Source organism: Ambystoma mexicanum, chromosome 12 (assembly GCF_040938575.1).
Source record: "Ambystoma mexicanum isolate Mex_15411 chromosome 12, UKY_AmexF1_1, whole genome shotgun sequence".
NCBI classification, from domain to species: domain Eukaryota; kingdom Metazoa; phylum Chordata; class Amphibia; order Caudata; family Ambystomatidae; genus Ambystoma; species Ambystoma mexicanum.
Window position 1 is genome coordinate 424,718,958 of NC_090936.1, and position 19,417 is coordinate 424,738,374.

Sequence of the window (19,417 nt, forward strand, 5' to 3'; positions counted from 1 at the left end):
GCCAGTCGCTCCGGTCATCAGCCTGACAGCCAGTGATCATCACCCGAGTAGAGCGAGGCGGGAAATGCCTGTAGAAGATGAGCACTAACTCCCATTCCTCACATGACATGCATCAGTGAACCTGGCTGCATTGTGGACGAGGAGGCTTTTATTATAGGGTAGATATGCTTTAATTCCCTCTCTAAATGCCAGCATCATGAACGGTGACTGGGTCCATAGTTTAGAAGATGTAACATCGTTATCGATTTTAAATATAGAGAAATCTCACCATTTGCTCGAAATAATGATAATTAGACACTTAAAAGTGTGGTACTGCAGTGACGTCACAAGCGAGAGGGATAATGTGAAGACTGTTAATCCTTGTGGTTTCAATATGAATTGATTCCATGTATTCGTATCTACATTACCAACCCACGAGGGCTGAATATGATATGATTGCCATGTTAAAGTCACCAAAAACTGAGATTTCCTTAACTTACTTTTGAAATTTTATTTTGTAATTTGAGCATAGACTCCTGCCCAAGCGGGGTCAGGGACCATGTTCTATCTGCAGTGATGTAACTTAAAGTGCCCATCACTTCAAGTGCAGTTTTTACATTTCCACCTCCATCGAACATGTGCAAAAGAAATTGAAATGCTCATGCTGAGCACCAGCATTTCTGTTTAGGGCAGATCAATGGACTCCTGCCAGCACTGTGCTTCCCTTGCCTCAGGGGTCTGCAACCTGTGGCTCCCTACATGTTTTGGACTAAAACTCCCATGATCTCTCACCATTGGTTATGCTGGCCAGGGCTGATGGCAATTGTAGTCCAAATCATCTTTCAAGCCACCTGCCCTAGCATGACACAGAGCAGATAAGACACAGGGGAAATGGCTGAATATGTGCTTCACATCACAGCATATCCTGTTGTGAATCCGGATGTATTTTATTCTGTCTGTGTTCACACCCTTGTGCAGCCTAAACCTGCTTGCATTCTGCAGGTGAGCAGCTAACACATAAAAGCATCCTTTGGGCATATTATAATTTGTGAATCAGCCGACACACAACATGCAAGTGTACTGTCCAGTTCCGTGTGCACAGAACAGATGCAAGTGGACACAACTATTTTGTGAATCAGCCCCTTTGCACGCTTGGGGCAAAGTTCACCTTTTACTGGTCGTTTCTGGGTGAAGATTGAAATGAGTCCCCGTCGTGCTGTGTTTTTGGCACCTTCACGCCTAGGAAGTCCTTTCCGGTTGTGAACTCATTGGACCCGAGATATGGGAGTCTCAGTTAGGGATGTATGGCTCCGCAGCGCCCTTTCCCATTTCTGGGGACGCGCCAGAATGTCCCCCCCATTAGGAATGGCCTGGAAGGAGCATCCAGCAATCCACAGGCCACTGGCTCCTATGCAGCGCATTTCAGTGGAGGAACTGTGCTGACAAAGTTGGGAGGGGGACAAGACATCTAAATGACAGGGGCCCTGCCAAATAGGTGGGACAAAATGGTGCGCCCCAAACGTTGGGGCAGGGACAAACACCCCTGTCTCCCCCTAAAACTATGCCCATGGGTGTCTTGCCCCGAACCCAAAAAGGCATGAAGCACCCACTAGAGCACAGAAAAGGCTGTATGGCTCACATTCCAAAACTGATCATCCCCCGGGAAGCAAGGACCTATTGTGTTCATGCCCACCAAAGTGGGCTCCTACGCAAACTGCCTGGAGGCCTATCCTACACCTGACCAACGTTGGCTGGTTCAGTGCTTACACGTGTCTGCAAGGTTACTTATCAACACTTCAACAACAACAGTTCAATAAATAATGAGCAGTTCCTTTGCACCTTATTTCCCTAACTTAGCAACTGCATTCAGAGACCACCCCGAAAGTGAGCTATGGGGTCAATAGTCAGTTATCACCCACCACCTTTGGCTCCTTGAGGGGAGTATTTCACAGCTGTTTAATGGCACCGTTAACGTTCAATGTTTACTACACGTCCTGATCAAAATGGCCGAGGATGTTACCCATGATGCTCCACTGTACGCAGACAGCGCAGTCACAATGGCAAGGTCACCGGCAGCTTTGCTTGAACCTGGAAATGTATACAATGCCCAATTGGCAGAAAGGGGCCTTTCTGTTAACCAATTGAGAGCTGTTATGCATTGAGGGTGGAACTTGAGGCAGCCAAGAAATATTATATCTAGAGGAAGACAATTGGCCAGCTACAATGTTTATGACTTCTTGGGCCTGCACCCTTGCAGCGGACCATATATTGAGGCAACTCCCAGGTCAACAGGGTATCCACAAATATTGCACAAGAGATCAGTGGACCACCAATTGGACTGTTGTTGAAAACCCAATCGGCCAAGTTGATTGCCATTGCATTGTATGGGACAGCAATCCGGGGGTGGGCTGCAAGTATACAAATTGTGCAAAATGGGCTTTTGTGTTGGGTCTTTGGCGTTTCACCAACATCCACTTATTTCATATAATCCAAGTTACATGCTGTATCCCTGACTTAAACACTATGAATCCTGTGGAACTTTGGACCTCTATTTGGCTTAACCCCGACCTTAACCGACCTTAACCAATCTTCTCTGCAGTGATGCTAGGGACAATAGACCTCATTACAAGTTTACTGGTATCCCACTGGTAATACCGTCGACACACCTGCAAACACTAAAACCGTTCCCTGCACTTGTCTGCCGGTATTACTGGCAGATTACAAGTGCTGGTTTAAACAGTAAATCCCCATTCCATGGAGCCCCGTAGGACTCCATGGGGCATTGTGCTGGTATTACCGGCAACGGTATTACTGTGCCGGTAATAGCAGTTTTTTGCAAGTTGAGGTCAGATTTACCTCCAGATCTTAGCTGGAGGTAAATCTTCCATCCCTAATGGCAAAGTTGCAGTTAGCTGGTCTGGTAAAAGTGCCAGTAAATGTTATTTCTGGCATGTTTATCGTGTACAAACCAACTTATAATGAAGCCAAATATTCTATACCTATGTAGAGATTAAGCAAAAGCTGACTGCTCTCTCGTAGTCCTTTCTTAAATTTGAAACGGTGAAGAAAATACCTGGAACTGTGCATCGGTCAAGGTAGACATCATATATGGCCTGCTTCAGTATCCAATGGTCGACTAAGGCTGGATTAATCAAATAAGGCAGGTATCTCATTGGTCGAGCTTTGAGGTTGGCTCCCTCCCACCTACCACACATTCTGGGAATTGGTTACGGCAGGCCAAGTAGGCTTCTGTACATTCTTGTGAGTATGTGGCAGCTGAAACTTTGATGCACTTTATTTTGCTCACACTACTAAAGAGGGAGAGGTAAGCGCCTGAGACCTCCTCTGGAACAGCAGCGCTTTGTGCATTGCAGTCAAGTGCTGCATCTTCTAATGTTCATCATATGAAATATATTCAATAGGACCGTGGCTATTACATTCAAGATGTTGCCTGAAGCTTAGCGGGCTTTAGTACTTGAACGGCATGTTTTTAATGTAGTATTTTGTATGTATTGATTTGCACATTCAGGATCATCTGTTTAAATTGTCTTGTTAATTTGGGATTATATTTTAATGCATGCAGGTGCACTCTGTTCTTATCTATAGGTTTGTGGAATATTGTGTTTTTTTGGAAATAAACATTGCTTTATAAAAAAATAAATAAGGTACAATATATAAATTGTGTTCCTGAGAAAAATTAGCCTTCAATAGGTCTCCATGTGAAGGAGCTAATTTCCTGCTGTAAAGCTGGACGAGCACATCAGGCGTGATGAGCGCAGACTGCGCTACCTACCAGGCAGACGAAGGGGGTGAAGTAGGCCCAGCAGAGCTTCCACCACACGCACGGCTTGTACCCGATCATCTCCTCAATGTTGTCGTAAAACCTGTCCACTCCTGTGGATAAAAAACCAGAGAGAGGAAAGTTACACCAGGGGCAACCCCCAGGTCACTTCACAGGTAGCGTCACGCAGAGCCTTGGGTACATCCATTGCTGGAACGCGTTATCCTGAAAGGGGGCGATTGCATGTCTGCGCTATTGCTAGCATACAAAGGTATCTACTCAACAATTTTACATTGTGTTTGGGGAAAAAAATCGCATTTGACTAACAGAAGGCAGGAAGCGTTTGTTGATCATGCAATGATATGAAGGCTTTGGAAAGGGATATTGAATTCAGACTTTAGTGTCCAAACAGGAATATTTTTTGACGCGGGATCAATGGATTTTCAGCTGGGCCCATTGCCATTTTAGACAGGATCAAATAGTTGCATACATATCTCATTATTCTCTTATGAAGGAAACACCATCAATTTTAGTGTGGGTTTAAAAAAGCTTTCAAAAAAATTCTACCTGAGGGGGTTAGTCTATTTTATCTAAGCCTCACATGCCACAGTGCGATCCAGCAGCCATGCCATTCAGTCCCACTGAGAAATGGATTGTGGGAATGCAAATTATCTAAAAAGTATGCGCTTGGACAATGCACTTTTTATATGAAATCATCATTTGTCACTGAAATAATGTGCTTGCACATGGCCTACCAGAGATAACAATCACCACAGTGCTGCATCAGGAGTCATCAGAGGCATCCCAAAAGCATTTGTACTTATGACTGTAACATGGAAGACAAAGATATTCTGCTGCAACTGTGGCATGCTGTGGACTAATTGAGGTTTCAAATGCAGTGTAATTCAGCGCTGTCCATGTATTGTATTAAATCATGTATCTAGTGTGAAGCAGGTGGTATCCTAACTATAAAATGTGGTATGCAAAAAAATGTCCTGTCTACAAAATGTCCTCAAACATTTTAAGGGACATGACGTGTCTTTTTAATTTAGAGGATATATTAACTCCCAGTGAGGATCCCGTGAAGGGCAATGAGGGAGATGTTACCTTATTGTACCTGTGCCTTAAGATATGCGCCTCGTTGCCCTCGGCCCTAGCGCGCTACACAAATAAATAAAATACAAAATACAAATACAAATTATTGGTCACATTGTAGTCTTCTACATGCAAGATAATAAAAATTGTTGTTCTGTTATAACGCACTTAATACCAGAGATTGGTTTCTAAGCGCGGGATCAGGATTCAAACCTGTATTGCACTGCGTTGTCTTGCTTCCAAGACAAATGCATTGCCCCTGGGCTATCCCCCCTCATACTGTTTTACAAGCGGTGGACAAAGAGAAGGTGATGTACTTCAAAGTAAACTGGATGCCCACGTTCCCTGACCTAATCGCAGGTACACTAGCAAGGAAGAAGGGCCACCATCAGGTAAGGAAAGCAGTGAATGCAGAGGTGATAACAGCGCTCAGCCTCTCGGTCATCCAGATAAGCTCAAGGTATACTCTGGATGAACGAGGTCACCTTTCCCAGCAGGATGTGTTCAGGTCCATCCCTTGAGGGCAGAAGAGACATGAGAGGGCAAATGTGACAGTTCCTACCCCTTGGGACACAGGACATGCCTGGACCAGGGTTCCTCAATGATGCAAGCATCAACATTGTGGAAGGCATTCCCTTAGCAGGATAGGCAAGTGTGGGAGGGGCAGTGCTCCAGATAAGATTTGGAAGTATTTTAAAGTTGGGAGTAAAATTCTTTTTTTAGGGTGTAAAAATGTAAGTCCAATTCCCAATGAGAATATTTTATATGTGAGTAAAAATAGGTTTTAACTGGAAAACTGAAATGTTTTTATAATAATGATTTCTTTGCACTTAGTGATTCATGCACTTAAATCATACTTGTTTACTTCTTATGATCAAACAGTTCTAAGAGTAGTTTCATCCGGTGGCACAACATGCATTACTGGTCCAAACATATTCATGGAGCTGTGTGGATGAAAGCAGGGGCTCACGGTTATACGTGTCCATTTCCTATGTTTATTGGGAGTATTTTTACTCCCCATTTTAATTTTGTGAGAGTATTTGCCCATTTCAGGGAGTAAAAGTGCCTGATACACCCCTTATCTGTAGTGCTGGAGAGGGGTATTCCTTCAAGAGTGTTCTACGAGCTGTGCTTCTATTTATGTGTTCCGCTGTCCTTTCTCAGTGATGCTTCTAAAGGGAAATAGCTCGCAGAATTAAAAGCCCCCATTATCCTCGCCAATGATCCTACCATCTTCCATTAGTCAGCTCATGATTTGCAAACCAGCATCAATTAAAAAACGAATAAACTAAGGTGGGCACATTACTCGATTTGCTGAATTTCGGTGCTCGCTTCGCAGATCGTTTCTACGAACTAAAAAGAAAACAAACAGTTGTACCAGTTGGTCTAATGTAGGCGAGGGTCCTCCCACTTGTGTATGTGTTTCCTCACAGACAATAAGGGTTTCGTGGGCTTGAGACCTATGCTTGCTCTACCCTTGCAAATGTCTCAAAGAGCACAGGCCTGCAGCACTACCTTCAGTGCAAAGCCTGAAATGTATTGGTCATATTCGATTGTAGCAAATGAAAGGTATTTGATGAAGTTATTGGTCCCCAAGAAAGCATGCCCATTTTTACTTGGCAAAATGAGACAGTGGTGTGAGAAATGTGTACACAATTACTTTTCTGCAACTGAAGTGTGCAGTCCCTCCCCACCTAACATTGAGGAAGTTCAGACATTTTGAGTGTTGGGCTAGTAATCACTTGGACAAAGGAAAGAGATTTCAGTGAATGTGATGGTTTTGAGCGAATTAATTCTTATTGCGTATGTTGTAAGTCATTACATAAAAATGCTAATAAAAATTGTTTGTACAATACTTATGATCAATGGACAGAAGATAAAAGCAATGCAGAGGAGTATTTCGGGGGGACATTGAGGAATTGCTGGTTAAGAGTGAGGGACGTGCAAATGATAGATCTGCAGGCAAAGGGGAAGTGAACTGCTGGAGGAGAGAGGGATTTCTGGTTAAGAGTAAGGGACCTGCAAATGATAGCTCTGCAGGCAAAGGGGAAGATAACTGCTGGGGAAGAGAGGGATTTCTGGTTAAGAGTAAGGGACCTGCAAATGATAGATCTGCAAGCAAAGGGGAAGTGAACTGCTGGAGAAGAGAGGGATTTCTGGCTAAGAGTAAGGGACCTGCAAATGATAGATCTGCAAGCAAAGGGGAAGTGAACTGCTGGAGAAGAGAGGGATTTCTGGTTAAGAGTAAGGGACCTTCAAATGATAGATCTGCAGGCAAAGGGGAAGTGAACTGCTGGAGAATAGAGGGATTTCTGGTTAAGAGTAAGGGACCTGCAAAAGATAGATCTGCAGGCAAAGGGGAAGTGAACTGCTGGAGGAGACCGGAATTTCTGATTAAGAGTAAGGGACCAAGAAATGTCAGATCTGTAGGCAAAGGTGGGGGTAAAGTGCTGATGTTGTAGGTTCGGGGGCTGCAAAAGAAAACGTTGGTCTGGGATTATCTGTATGCAAAACAACCTCATCTGGACTGATACCCGAACAAGAAGAGCCTGTGGTCTTCTTCTCCTTGCCTTCTTGAGAGTTGGTCACCCATTATTTATTTCACATTATTTTTATTTATAAATGTGCCTACAACGCCAAAGCTGCAAACAGATCACAGGGCAAACTTTTAAAGAAAAACCAATACATCTGCACAGTAAGACATGGGGAAGGCAAGCATTGCACAAACATTGAAAACACATTGGGTCCCGGGAAGTTCCAAGCCTGGCCGAAAAGAGTAATGTGGGACAATTAAGGTGCCACGGTTGGGTGGACGCATACGCCCTTTCAATTAAAACTTTGCTATTGTCCTCCGCTTCAAACGTTTTCTTCACCATGTGATGCTTCCTACAGGATAACACTACTTTAAATTCGCACACTGAGCAGCATGTCTCTTCCCTACCCCTGTTCTGCCATTTAATCGATGGTTTATCTCTCTGAACTCTTTCCCATTATTAATTAAGATTAAGGCTACCGGTTTTATGGCATTTATTTTTCTGCCATTTCTGTTTTTTTTTATATCCATATTTATCCTTTGGCCTTTTTTTCTGTATTCATCCAATATATTTCTGCATTTGTTCTAATGAAAACTGCATTATTAAAGCATACATGCAGCCATGTAGGAAAGAAATGCTAGCTCCTTTTTTCCCATAACAAACGGTTGCACCTGCGACTGTTGCTGCGTTAAGATATATGCTGTCAGCAGTTTGAAGAACTTGAATGCTATTTGTATATAACTTTTACACTCTGCATGCTGCCATTCTTGCAATCAGATTGGCCTGCAATGTATGAGTGAAATCATAGATAACTAAGCAGAAAGACCTGGTGTTCTGTTTTTTCCATTTTTATAAATAATTACAGACAAAACAGATTGATTTCCATTTGTGTTTATTTGTAAAAATCAGTAAAACTGGAAGCCTTTGATATATTTAATTAATACTTGAAACCAGTCTCTACGCGCAGGACCAAGATTCAAACTTGTGCTGCTCTCTGATGTTTTGCTTCCAAGACTAACACGTTGCCCCTGAGCTATCCTCTCTGCCCCTTGTAATACTTGTTTGCACAGCCACCCGTCTTCTTTCAGTTTTGCAGCAAACTTTGACCAGATATAAATGTTAGGTGTTTACTGGAATGCCTTACACACAGTGGAAGTAACATATTTGATTATAAAAAGACTATCTTTACCGGTACCATCTAACTTTCCTTTCGTAGCAGACTTTTCTCCCAGTAAAATCTAATAAAAATATGATTTAGCATTGATGGACACAGATTTTTCGAATGGTATAATCAAATTCTAATGATTATGCAAATCAATTTTAAATGAACCAGCAAGGGTGTCTACTAAGGCACACTCTATAATGAGGTCCTCCCCACAGGAGTGTCCAATGGAGATTTTTCCTCGTAGCCCCATTCAGCTCAGTGGGATGTCCATGAGTGCCTGCTTTGAAATGTCACATTTCAAAATATTTTCAAAATGTAATAAATCAAATGGAAAATCCCTTAATATGGCCAGGACTAAAGCATGTTAAAGTATTTAATGCCTGGGCCAGAGGAACCTAACCCATTTCATACCAGGCTCAGAGCATGGCAACCTATTTTATACAAGAACTGGAGCATGCTAAATCTTTCAACCACATGATTGGAGCATGCTAAATCCTTCAACCGCAGGATTGGAGCATGCTAAATCCTTCAACCGCAGGATTGGAACATGCTAAATCCTTCAACCGGAGGATTGGAGAATGCTAAATCCTTCAAACGGAGGATTGGAGCACAGGATTGGAGCATGCTAAATCCTTCAAACAGAGGATTGCAGCATGCTTAATCCTTCAACCGCAAGATTGGGGCATGATAAATCCTTCAATCGCAGGATTGGAGCATGCTAAATCCTTCAACCGCAGGATTGGAGCAAGCTAAATCCTTCAACCGCAGGATTGGAGCATGCTAAATTCTTCAACTGCAGGATTGGAGTAAGCTAAATCCTTCAACCTGCAGGATTGGAGCATGCTAAATCCTTCAACCGCAGGACTGGAGCAAGCTAAATCCTTTAAATGCAGGATTGGAGCCTGCTAGCCTATTGGTATTCCGTACGTTTGCCGAAATTCACTTTGCTGATTTTTTTTTGCCACATTTTATATCACTTTTTTCTTCAAAAATGCATATGGTAAATTGGGGTAAGGTATATAGAATGGGGAAGGGTGTGGGATGGAGGGAACTGTGGCGACGGGTTTCCCCTGCATTCTGCATTAAAAAAAGTGGTGAAAATCGCCAAAAGAATTCAGCAAAAGTGTATTTTGGCAGAAAAAGTAGGGAAAAGCTCATAGATCCAATCTATTAGTATCACGACTGAACAATGCTAACCCAATTTATACCAGGACTCGATGATACATGCCCATTTAGTGCCAGGACTGCAGCCTGCTAACCCATTGTATTTGAGGGGAGTTTGTTAATGCATTTAATACTAAGGATGGAGCATGCTGCATATTTGATACCCGGATACCAATGCTCCCCTATTTAACGGCAGGGCCAGACCATGATAGCCCAATAAATACCAGGACTAGAACATTCTTAACCATTAAGTAGACTGGAATATTTTAAACAATGTAATACATTTTAATTGAAGTACAGATTTGACCACATACCCTTATTATTTGACCTTGCATCAAGTGATGCAAGGTCAAAATTGCAATCATTTGTTTGCTGCACTTTGTTTTGCATCCTCTTAAACTCGCAATGAGGCCATTCATGATTTGAGAGCTTTTCCCAGCAAGCACCACATGACTCGGGACACAAAGCAACCTGTTGCTTGTAGCCTATACTATTGGCATTTGAGAAATTTGAAAAATCTTAAAGGTTCAGACAAACTGTGGGAGGCACTGGTTCTAAAGGAAGAAATGCCGGAAAATAGTGTGAAGGGGGACGTCCTAACTCTTTGGGGAATGGGATAACACATTCTCAGAAAATGGTAATTGAGGGGGAAAAGGAACAGTTTTAGAAGGGGGTGGCTGGCGGACGGGTGGGAGGAATTCACCGTAGCACCAGGAAATGGAAATGGTCTCAAAGAAAACCAGGAACAGAAGACACATCCCGCTGGCTGAGTAGTAGTCGAAGAGCTTAAAGACATATAATCCGCCCTAGAGAGACAAAACCAGGGAATAACAAGTTAATGACGGTAGACAGATTACATGGGCAACTAAAATAACTCTTTTTATTTTTTATAAGATAAAATGCCTTAGTAAACTACCAATACTCCAACCTGTAAATGGACCCACTAGTAACAGAAAGAGACGGTAGTAGCACTGTGGGTATTAGCGTTGGAAATGCATTTAGTTGACTGGGAAAAAGGATCAGATGTAACTAGAGATGGTGCCAGTGAAACACCAAGACTTTTCTGAAATAAGGGAAGTTATTTGAGGGTGTAGTACTAATAAAGGAATATATTTTCAAATAAGGGGCACAGTTGCTCTGTGGAGCAAAATAGTCATACACTGACAAAAAGTACATTGCATTTTGCCAGGACATATATGATGTACATGTGAGTCACTGTGAGCCACATCATGTACATGCAAGGGCTATGCATCGCACCCATGTGCCTTCAGCCTGGTTGACTTCTGGGTGTTGTGGTATTGTTTAAGCAATAAGCCCTGAGCAGGGGGGGGGCATTACCACTTCAGATAATACCCCGGTGTCCATAGTTACAGGCCTGAGCGCAGCAAGGGCCTTAACGAAGGCTCAGGGGCAAACGCTCCAGTGTTTCGGAACAGAAAAAACAAAATGTTAAAAAAATGGCCACCGGGGAAGGGAAAACAAAGTTTGTTTTCCCTTTCCATCCCGGCCATCGAAAAAAGTAAACATAAAAATGGCCACCATGGAAATGGGAGAAGGGACTACGCATAGTCCCTTCTCTCTTTCCATGGCACTCATTAAAAAGAGTAATTAAAAAAAATGGCCACCATGGAAACGAGAGAAGGGGTTATGTGTAGTCCCTTCCTCCTTTCCATGACGACCTGTCATAGCGGACGCGCAACGGGACAGAAGTGTTCCCACCGCATCCGCTCCCTAAATGGACTTTAAAGAAGGTAAGTGCGGTTTGGGGGTTTGGAGGGAATTCTGTGGATGGGAGAAGGAGGGAGGGGCACCACACTTACCTCGTTCCCCGGCAGGGGAAGATGACGGCCTCCAGCCGTGAGACGGATTGGAGTGGGGGTATTACCGCTGGTAATTCCCCCGTTCCGAGCCTTCTCATTGGCTGAGAGGCTGCCACACCCCACCCACCGGGTACTAATATGAAAGATTACACGAGGCATCAGGTCTATTAAAAGCTCCTGTGCTCCTGTGTCATTTAGGGACACGGCTCAAAATATACATCTTTCTTTAACTTTCCTTATAGCAGAGATTTCTAGAACCCTTACAAACCAGTTCCCAACCAGGAGGGTGCTTGTCAGGCTGGCATTGCCAGCAAGTATCATGCCTATGTGGTTCTACTGAGAACACAGGCACATAGTCATGCATGAAACTTTATGAAACTGAATGATGCATCACCTTCAGCGTTGATTAGATGTAACACTTTTGCATCTTTCCTGCTCCCCTTCCCCTATAATTGAAATCCACCCCTTTGTGAAGCTCTTGGATGCCTGCTGGGCCGGTTAGTGCTCATACATATTTATTTATTTATTTATTGTGCATTTGTAAGGCACTTATACATCAAGTAAATTGTGTTTCAAATACACAAGTGAATACAGAAAGAAATAGCGTTTAGCAACTGTTGCATCACTGGGTGCACCTGGGTGATATTGGAGAATCCTATGATGTAGGAGATGAAGCACATGCAGGCGATGAATAACTTTTTCCTTCTTCTCAGCAGCTGTGGATACTCATCCATTAGGGCTGTGATGAATCCTTCCACTGTGCAAAACTACAAAGAGAAGCAGACACAGGATCAGAGAAGAAGACTGAGACCCAACCACTTCATAAACTTAATATTTGCCTGGGAGCCCAGCAGGGTCTGCTCTACCCTGTATTGCATGCTTTTAAGAATACAAAATATGAGATATGTTTAACAGTAAGAATGGATGCCATTAAAGAGTCTAATAAATCAATCCACGTCTACGCTGCACAGATCAAGCATTTGGAGCTAGTGTTATTATTAGGGTAGTTATCAAGAGCAGACCTAGTATCGGGAAGCAACGGAGTGCTTTACAATCATAGGGGGGAGAACACAGTGAGGGAAGAAGAGAACTAGGGAGTGGGGAGCTGACATGGGAGTGTGAGTGTGGGCCATTGGCAGCAGGGGATCTAGAAGGAATCAGGGGAGGTGACGGTGGGGGTGCAGATCACTGAGTCTCAGGTAGGGTGTGGAGTGCAGGGTGTGTGGACTTCGGTGTTAGGGAAGAGCCACTCCTCGAAGTGGAAGGTCTTGAGCTGTTTCCTGAACTGTAGAAGCAATGGGGCAAATCTAATGTAGATAGGGAGGAGGTTCCAAAGTCTCATTGCCAGAGTAGTGTTGCAGAAAATACGGGTATTTACTAGTATCCAGCTTGTAACCCGCAACTCCTTAAAAAATAACTAGTGACAACTTGCCACTCATAAGCGTTTTCAACCAATATAGGATATCAACCAATCGAAGCACATGCATGGAGAACATCCATGCTCAACGCCACCAAAAGAGCAAATGGCAAATTGGAAGATCTAATGGATATGGCTTGAGATGGGATGCAACACATACTCTTCAGCTGCAATGACTAACAAATGTTAATGGCAGCATCCAAGAAAATAAATGTGGGCTGAATCCGGTGTTAAGGGACATCAATTCAGCACTCCAACTAAGCCAATGCCTGGTCTGGAATGCCCAAGGGAAGCCCTTATTTACATATTGTTATCACAAGTTATAATCTGGATGATAAACCCTTATATAACGCCCCTCTCTTTGAATCCCCCTGACCTCACTGAGCCAAGAAGTAGGTTTGTTTTGCAATTTACAAATTTATTGGAAAATGAAACAAGCTATATATCACACTTTTATAAATAAATTAATATTTGAGAGCACACTTAAGAATATGACAGTGATCAACAATGGATAATGTTACACTAGCACACTTTTCTAATCACTTAGGAGTTGGTATAAAAAGAATAAGATAGCTGAGGATGCTTTATGGTTTCAAGGAAATTCAATGATGGAAAAGAATGCAGTACAGAAATATGGTTTCAACAAGAGATAATATAATCACTTTTCCCCTTGTGGCAATTCACTCCCCCCTATGCAATATAAAGAGATGGAAGGGGAGCACACAATTTTCAGGATTACCATCAAATGCAATACCAATTCAGTTCCCCCCTAGCAAGCTTAGAGCACAGGGATGATTTTAAAACAGAGGCAAAAATACTTTAAATGTGATTTGCAAAGAAGTGAAAATATGCTAAAAATGATTCATTTCCTATAGGAGATTCAGGGTAGGTGACAGCTACTTTGAATTAGTTCAGGTCTACACTAGTGATGATTCATGAGGGATTATCAGGTTGAAAACGAATTTCAGCAATGCAAAGCAAAAGACAGCTATTTTTGACAGGTGAAGAAGTTTGAGCTAGTTTTCAATTCGCGGCACTTTTCCCGAATGCGTCGAGCGCGATTACGGAAAAACTATAAGGAGTAGAACGTCGGTTCTGTGTTCGTTGGAAAGCTCAGGATCTTAGCTTTAAAATGAAAGTTAAATCTCGTTCCTAGCACACGGTTCCAAAGATACGGACAATTTTGTGGAGGTAGATTTTCAGAAATGGAATAATGATTCAGAATGGCAAGTGACACTTTCACAGGTTTGAAATCACAGAATAGACACACGATTTCTATGCAGTTTTAGGCAGGTTGAATTGGATGGGATAAGCTTATTTCAAACTAATAGGTGACTATGCACAGTTCTGGCTGGGTACTCACACTATAAATTTGAAATAGGCCGTCAAGATCTGGTCAGGTTGGCTGTGGTTCTCTCGCCACGGGACGGTCTCTGGCACTGTTTCTGGTCACAGCAATCTGGTCTGGGTCTGGTCTGCGGTTCTGGATCTCTGGTTCTGGTCTCGGCACTGCACAGCGGTCTGGTCTGGGTCTCTCTGGATACAGCACTGCTTTCTGGGTTCTGGCTGGCACAGGGTTCTAGCCAGAATCAAACAGCTCGCCCGGATGTTGAATAGTTTGGTTAGGTTGCTGGATTCTGAGGCCTGCTGAGAAGGATTCAGCTTTTGGACTAGGCCTCTCTGCTGCAAGTTCTGAAGTCTGGATTCTAAGTTCTGGTCTCTGGAGATTGTCTGGTCCGGCAAAATGCTTTGCAAGAAATCAGTTTGAAATGGAAAAGTGAATGTGTCTACCTGGGTCTCAATAACTCCTTTTATGTCTTTTGAAAGTGGGTGGGAAGGCTGACTTTCTATGCCCAACCCCCTGAGGATCCTGATAGGTTAGAGAATCTACCGTCCTCTGATTGGGGAAGAAAATGAAGTGTCATTGTGATGAGGTAGGTTTACGGGTCAGAGGATCCTCCCCTTGTCAATTTGCACACACATCTATTTTTGATCCAAATACATATTTATCTATGTACAATTTTGCTAATATTATATGTCCAGTTAACATATTTTCTGTAGCACCAAATCATCCGATCCCTGTCTTTGTAAGATGTCGTGTCCACTTCTGACAGAATTCTGCTCTTTTCATCCAGAACACAACCTCTAAACTTTTCCAGAATTTACACAAACATGCACAAGGAATATGGGCATCAGATGATAAAGTGTCAGATTTTTAACATACAGACATTTGGAGTAATACCTTATTTTCCGCTACTACCCCCCAGAACATACCACAGAATCCTAACACCTCTTAAAATGTGCACAGAAAAATCACAAGAATAAATGATATTATTATATAATTTTGACAATTTCGTACTATGAATTATCCATCTTTTTAAAATTATGCTCTGGCCCAGAGGGGTGTGGTTTCCCAAAGCAAATGGTGGAATTTCTGGTTTGTCCACTTCCTCCAAGCTCAGCTTGCTCACAGAGGCGCTGCTCCTCCCAGTTTCTTCCAAGAGGAAGCCATTTACGACCCCTTGATTAGCATTTGCCTGAGCCAAGGAAAGCTCATTGTTCTGTTTCCTGCAGCCTCAGGTACCCCACCCCTAATTCAATCAGAGAGGTGTGATCTCCTTTTGGTGGGGGCAGCAGAATGCAGGCCAGGCCTGGGAATGCAGTTGCTGGGCAAGTTTCAACTCCTGTCGGGGGTAGTTGTCAGGCAGAATTCAATCTCTTTAAGCCAGGCTTCAGCTAAATGTCACTTTTGTTCCCAGTTTTTCTTCATTCAAATCAAGCTTACAATTTTTAAACATGCAGCTAGAACGCTGATTCTAAGTTCAACTGGGATTGGTAACCCTAGGTCTCCTGGGGGCAACCAGACGTGGTCTCCCTCTCACTGTGCTTAGAGAGGCATCAGCTTCACCTCACTGATGATCCCCAACAAGGGTGAAACACGTGTATGGGGTTGCTGGTGGTACTCTCGTTCAGATTGGAATTGCCATTGTATTTCGGTGCTGGACTGCCCCTGGGCAGGACAAAGACTGATATGCAAATGGATATTTCCCATCTGTGAAAGGCACAGTGAGTAAAAGCAGTGGCTGCGAACTCTCAAGTGGTTAATAACCACTGAACAGGTTATCATGTCTGTTCTTGCGAGAGAGGGGCGCCCGCTACCTTTGTAAAACTATTTTTTAAGGAACCTGGGATTGGTAACCCTAGGTCTCCTGGGGGCAACCAGACGTGGTCTCCCTCTCACTGTGCTTAGAGAGGCATCAGCTTCACCTCACTGATGATCCCCAACAAGGGTGAAACACGTGTATGGGGTTGCTGGTGGTACTCTCGTTCAGATTGGAATTGCCATTGTATTTCGGTGCTGGACTGCCCCTGGGCAGGACAAAGACTGATATGCAAATGGATATTTCCCATCTGTGAAAGGCACAGTGAGTAAAAGCAGTGGCTGCGAACTCTCAAGTGGTTAATAACCACTGAACAGGTTATCATGTCTGTTCTTGCGAGAGAGGGGCGCCCGCTACCTTTGTAAAACTATTTTTTAAGGAACCTGGGATTGGTAACCCTAGGTCTCCTGGGGGCAACCAGACGTGGTCTCCCTCTCACTGTGCTTAGAGAGGCATCAGCTTCACCTCACTGATGATCCCCAACAAGGGTGAAACACGTGTATGGGGTTGCTGGTGGTACTCTCGTTCAGATTGGAATTGCCATTGTATTTCGGTGCTGGACTGCCCCTGGGCAGGACAAAGACTGATATGCAAATGGATATTTCCCATCTGTGAAAGGCACAGTGAGTAAAAGCAGTGGCTGCGAACTCTCAAGTGGTTAATAACCACTGAACAGGTTATCATGTCTGTTCTTGCGAGAGAGGGGCGCCCGCTACCTTTGTAAGACTCTCAAAAGTAGGTCACTCATTTATTTTAAACATTTCAATTTTAGTGGTTTTCAATCCAATTTCACTTAAGCTGCTGACATCCACAGCTCAGCCAGTTTTGTTATAAACATTGCTTTAGGCTCTTCATCTTTCCAGATTTTGTATGCACACAAGACTACATTCTGCCAAATGTCTGCTGGTGTTCAGTGAGATTTTTGAATATCTTGCAATGTTTAAAATAGGCATTTTTAGCTTGCATTTCAGAGAAACAAATGTGATTTCAAAGTGCTTTTTTAGCTAACCGGCACTGCTGTTTTTCCTTTGGCACCACGTTTCACTCATGGCGCTTCTGGCCCATCACGCTCGCACTGGTGGGTGGCAGGTCAGGCGACCATTTTGGTGTGCGCAAAACTGTGCAGTTTTCCTGGATTCTGGTGCAAATGTGGGCTTTTCGGCCATCTTGGATTTTCTAAGCCCACAGCACCAAATGTTGGAGCCTAATAATTCAAACGTGGGTCAAGACACTTGACACCGGGTTGGCCCTTTAAATCAAGGTGAACAATTGAGACCAGTGAAAATCCACAAGAAAGGTTTGGCATGCACTCTCTAACCAGGATTCAAAAGGGACCTAAAAGACCAGAAATCTGTTCCTCATCGGGCATGTTCTGTGCAATCGCATGTGTGTAATTTAGTAGCTGGCATGCCACTATCTTTAGTGCCATCAGCAGAACAATTGCCTGAAACAGCCCCCAACAGTTGTACCATTCTAATCAGATCATTTTTACCAGAATCAACGTTTATTGAAATCTTGGTGTTGTGCCTTAGCCAATCATATTGCTCAGAACCAAGTCTGTATCTGCGGATAAAAGCCTACGTTCTGAGCAAGCTGCTTGCCACACACCCCACTCTCCTGCCCCAGTTGCAAGCCCAAACCATACACAAGCCAATTCGACCTTGACTCTGTTTTCTTAATCACTTTTGAGCCACTGCCAAACAGACAGCATGACAAGCGAAAATAGGCTCTTTCTTCTGAACCCCCTTGCCTTTTACCCTCGCCTGCCTTATTGGAGTAGGTGATGCCTTTCAGTCTGACGCCAGTCGTCAAACAGCAGCAACCACTTCAGCCATCACCACCATGCCTGGTGAATTCGTGTGTCCACTCCGTGAACCAACAGGACAGAACAGAATGAAGCTGAGGATGCTTGGTATCCAAACAAGAAGAAAAGTGAGGCAAGAGAAGAAGTGGCGAAGCTGCAGCATTGGTCACAGCAGTTTACTTGGTAGGGGACAGATTCTCAAAAACAAGTGCAAAGAAAACAAGCACAGAGTGTGCACCTGTTATTTGCACTTGCTTCCGTAATGCACAGGGCACGTTTTTCTCAAAGGTGACCTCTGCAGTTTCGGTGGGGTGCTCAGTCTAGCCCCCTTGCACAAATTATGGTTGGGGGAATGCACGGCTGGCTTGAGGCTGGTGGGGGTGCGTTTCACAATGACAGACCCCTAAAGGGTCCATCAAAGTGAAATGTAAACATATAAAATAAGCATTTCTATTCCTGTTTAAGGGATAGAAATGCAAGTGTGACAGCAGTGGCTCATGCCACTACTGTTACATTTACATATAAATGCACGACAGGGTCAGGAATGACCCTCTCATGCAATGCGTATCCCCCTGCACCTGTACCAATCTGGCAAAGGGATGCCTTTGATTTGTATGAATTTTAAAGTGCACCACGTTTTTGGATACAGGGTGTGCTTTAAAATGCACAAAAATGCTTCCTTGATTGCGCACATGCACAATCAGGGCATTTGAATGTACGGTATCACGTTGTTTTGCTGAAACCTGTTTTTTTCGATGTAATTCTTTATGAAAAATGAACATCGAAAATCTCAGCAAACTCATGAAAATTGTCAAGGGTTTTGACCCATGTTGAATCCTTAGACTGGGTAGATGTGGGGATGAGCTGTCGCCGCCCATTATTCTATCCCAGAACAAACTAAATCAATAGACTGGGTGGATGTGGGGATGAGCTGTCGCCGCCCACATTCACGCCAGAATCCAGGAGAACTGCGCAGTTGGCACAAGACCACTCCAAAGATACAACCTTATTGTGGGGGGTTCCACATCACCACTCTACTGTAAGAATGCCATCAAAACAATGTTAAGCAAGGGTCCTATACTATCAAGCAAAAGACCACTCTATTGAAATGCAGTAATTCAAGACAGATCCCAAAAATGGATGCAATACCGGTACTCACCACTATCAGAAAGCCAGCGTTTTAAAACCACCAGACTTTTGTGTAAAACTGAACAGAGGAACCCAAACCAGGCCAAGGAAAGACTTGCTAAGAGGTGAATACAATGTAAAACTATATTCTGAAATGACTTGAAGGAAGTAATTATTTAATGTACATGTAAAAATTGTAAGTTTTGATTTAAACTGGGAACTAAAGTGACATTTAGCTGAATTCTGCCTGACAACAACCCCCGACAGGAGTTGAAACTTGATCAAACTGCATTCCCAGGCCTGGCTGCCTCCTGCTTCCCCACCAAAAGGAGATGACACCTCTCTGATATGATTAGGGGAGGGGCACCT

At 43.5% G+C, this 19,417-nt stretch overlaps 1 protein-coding gene across 5 annotated transcripts in view; it reads right to left on the reverse strand.

Annotated features, from left to right (window-relative positions):
• Positions 1-19,417, reverse strand: part of LOC138513604 (sodium- and chloride-dependent GABA transporter 1-like) — a 619,404-nt gene that overhangs the window by 91,821 nt on the left and 508,166 nt on the right. For all 5 annotated transcript variants that reach the window (XM_069628585.1, XM_069628581.1, XM_069628582.1 and 2 more), the window contains 3 exons: positions 12,174-12,305; positions 10,422-10,524; positions 3,773-3,873 (listed from right to left, as the gene is read on the reverse strand). In XM_069628585.1, the coding sequence (XP_069484686.1) occupies positions 3,773-3,873; positions 10,422-10,524; positions 12,174-12,305 (336 nt within the window). The remainder of the gene's footprint in view (positions 1-3,772; positions 3,874-10,421; positions 10,525-12,173; positions 12,306-19,417) is intronic.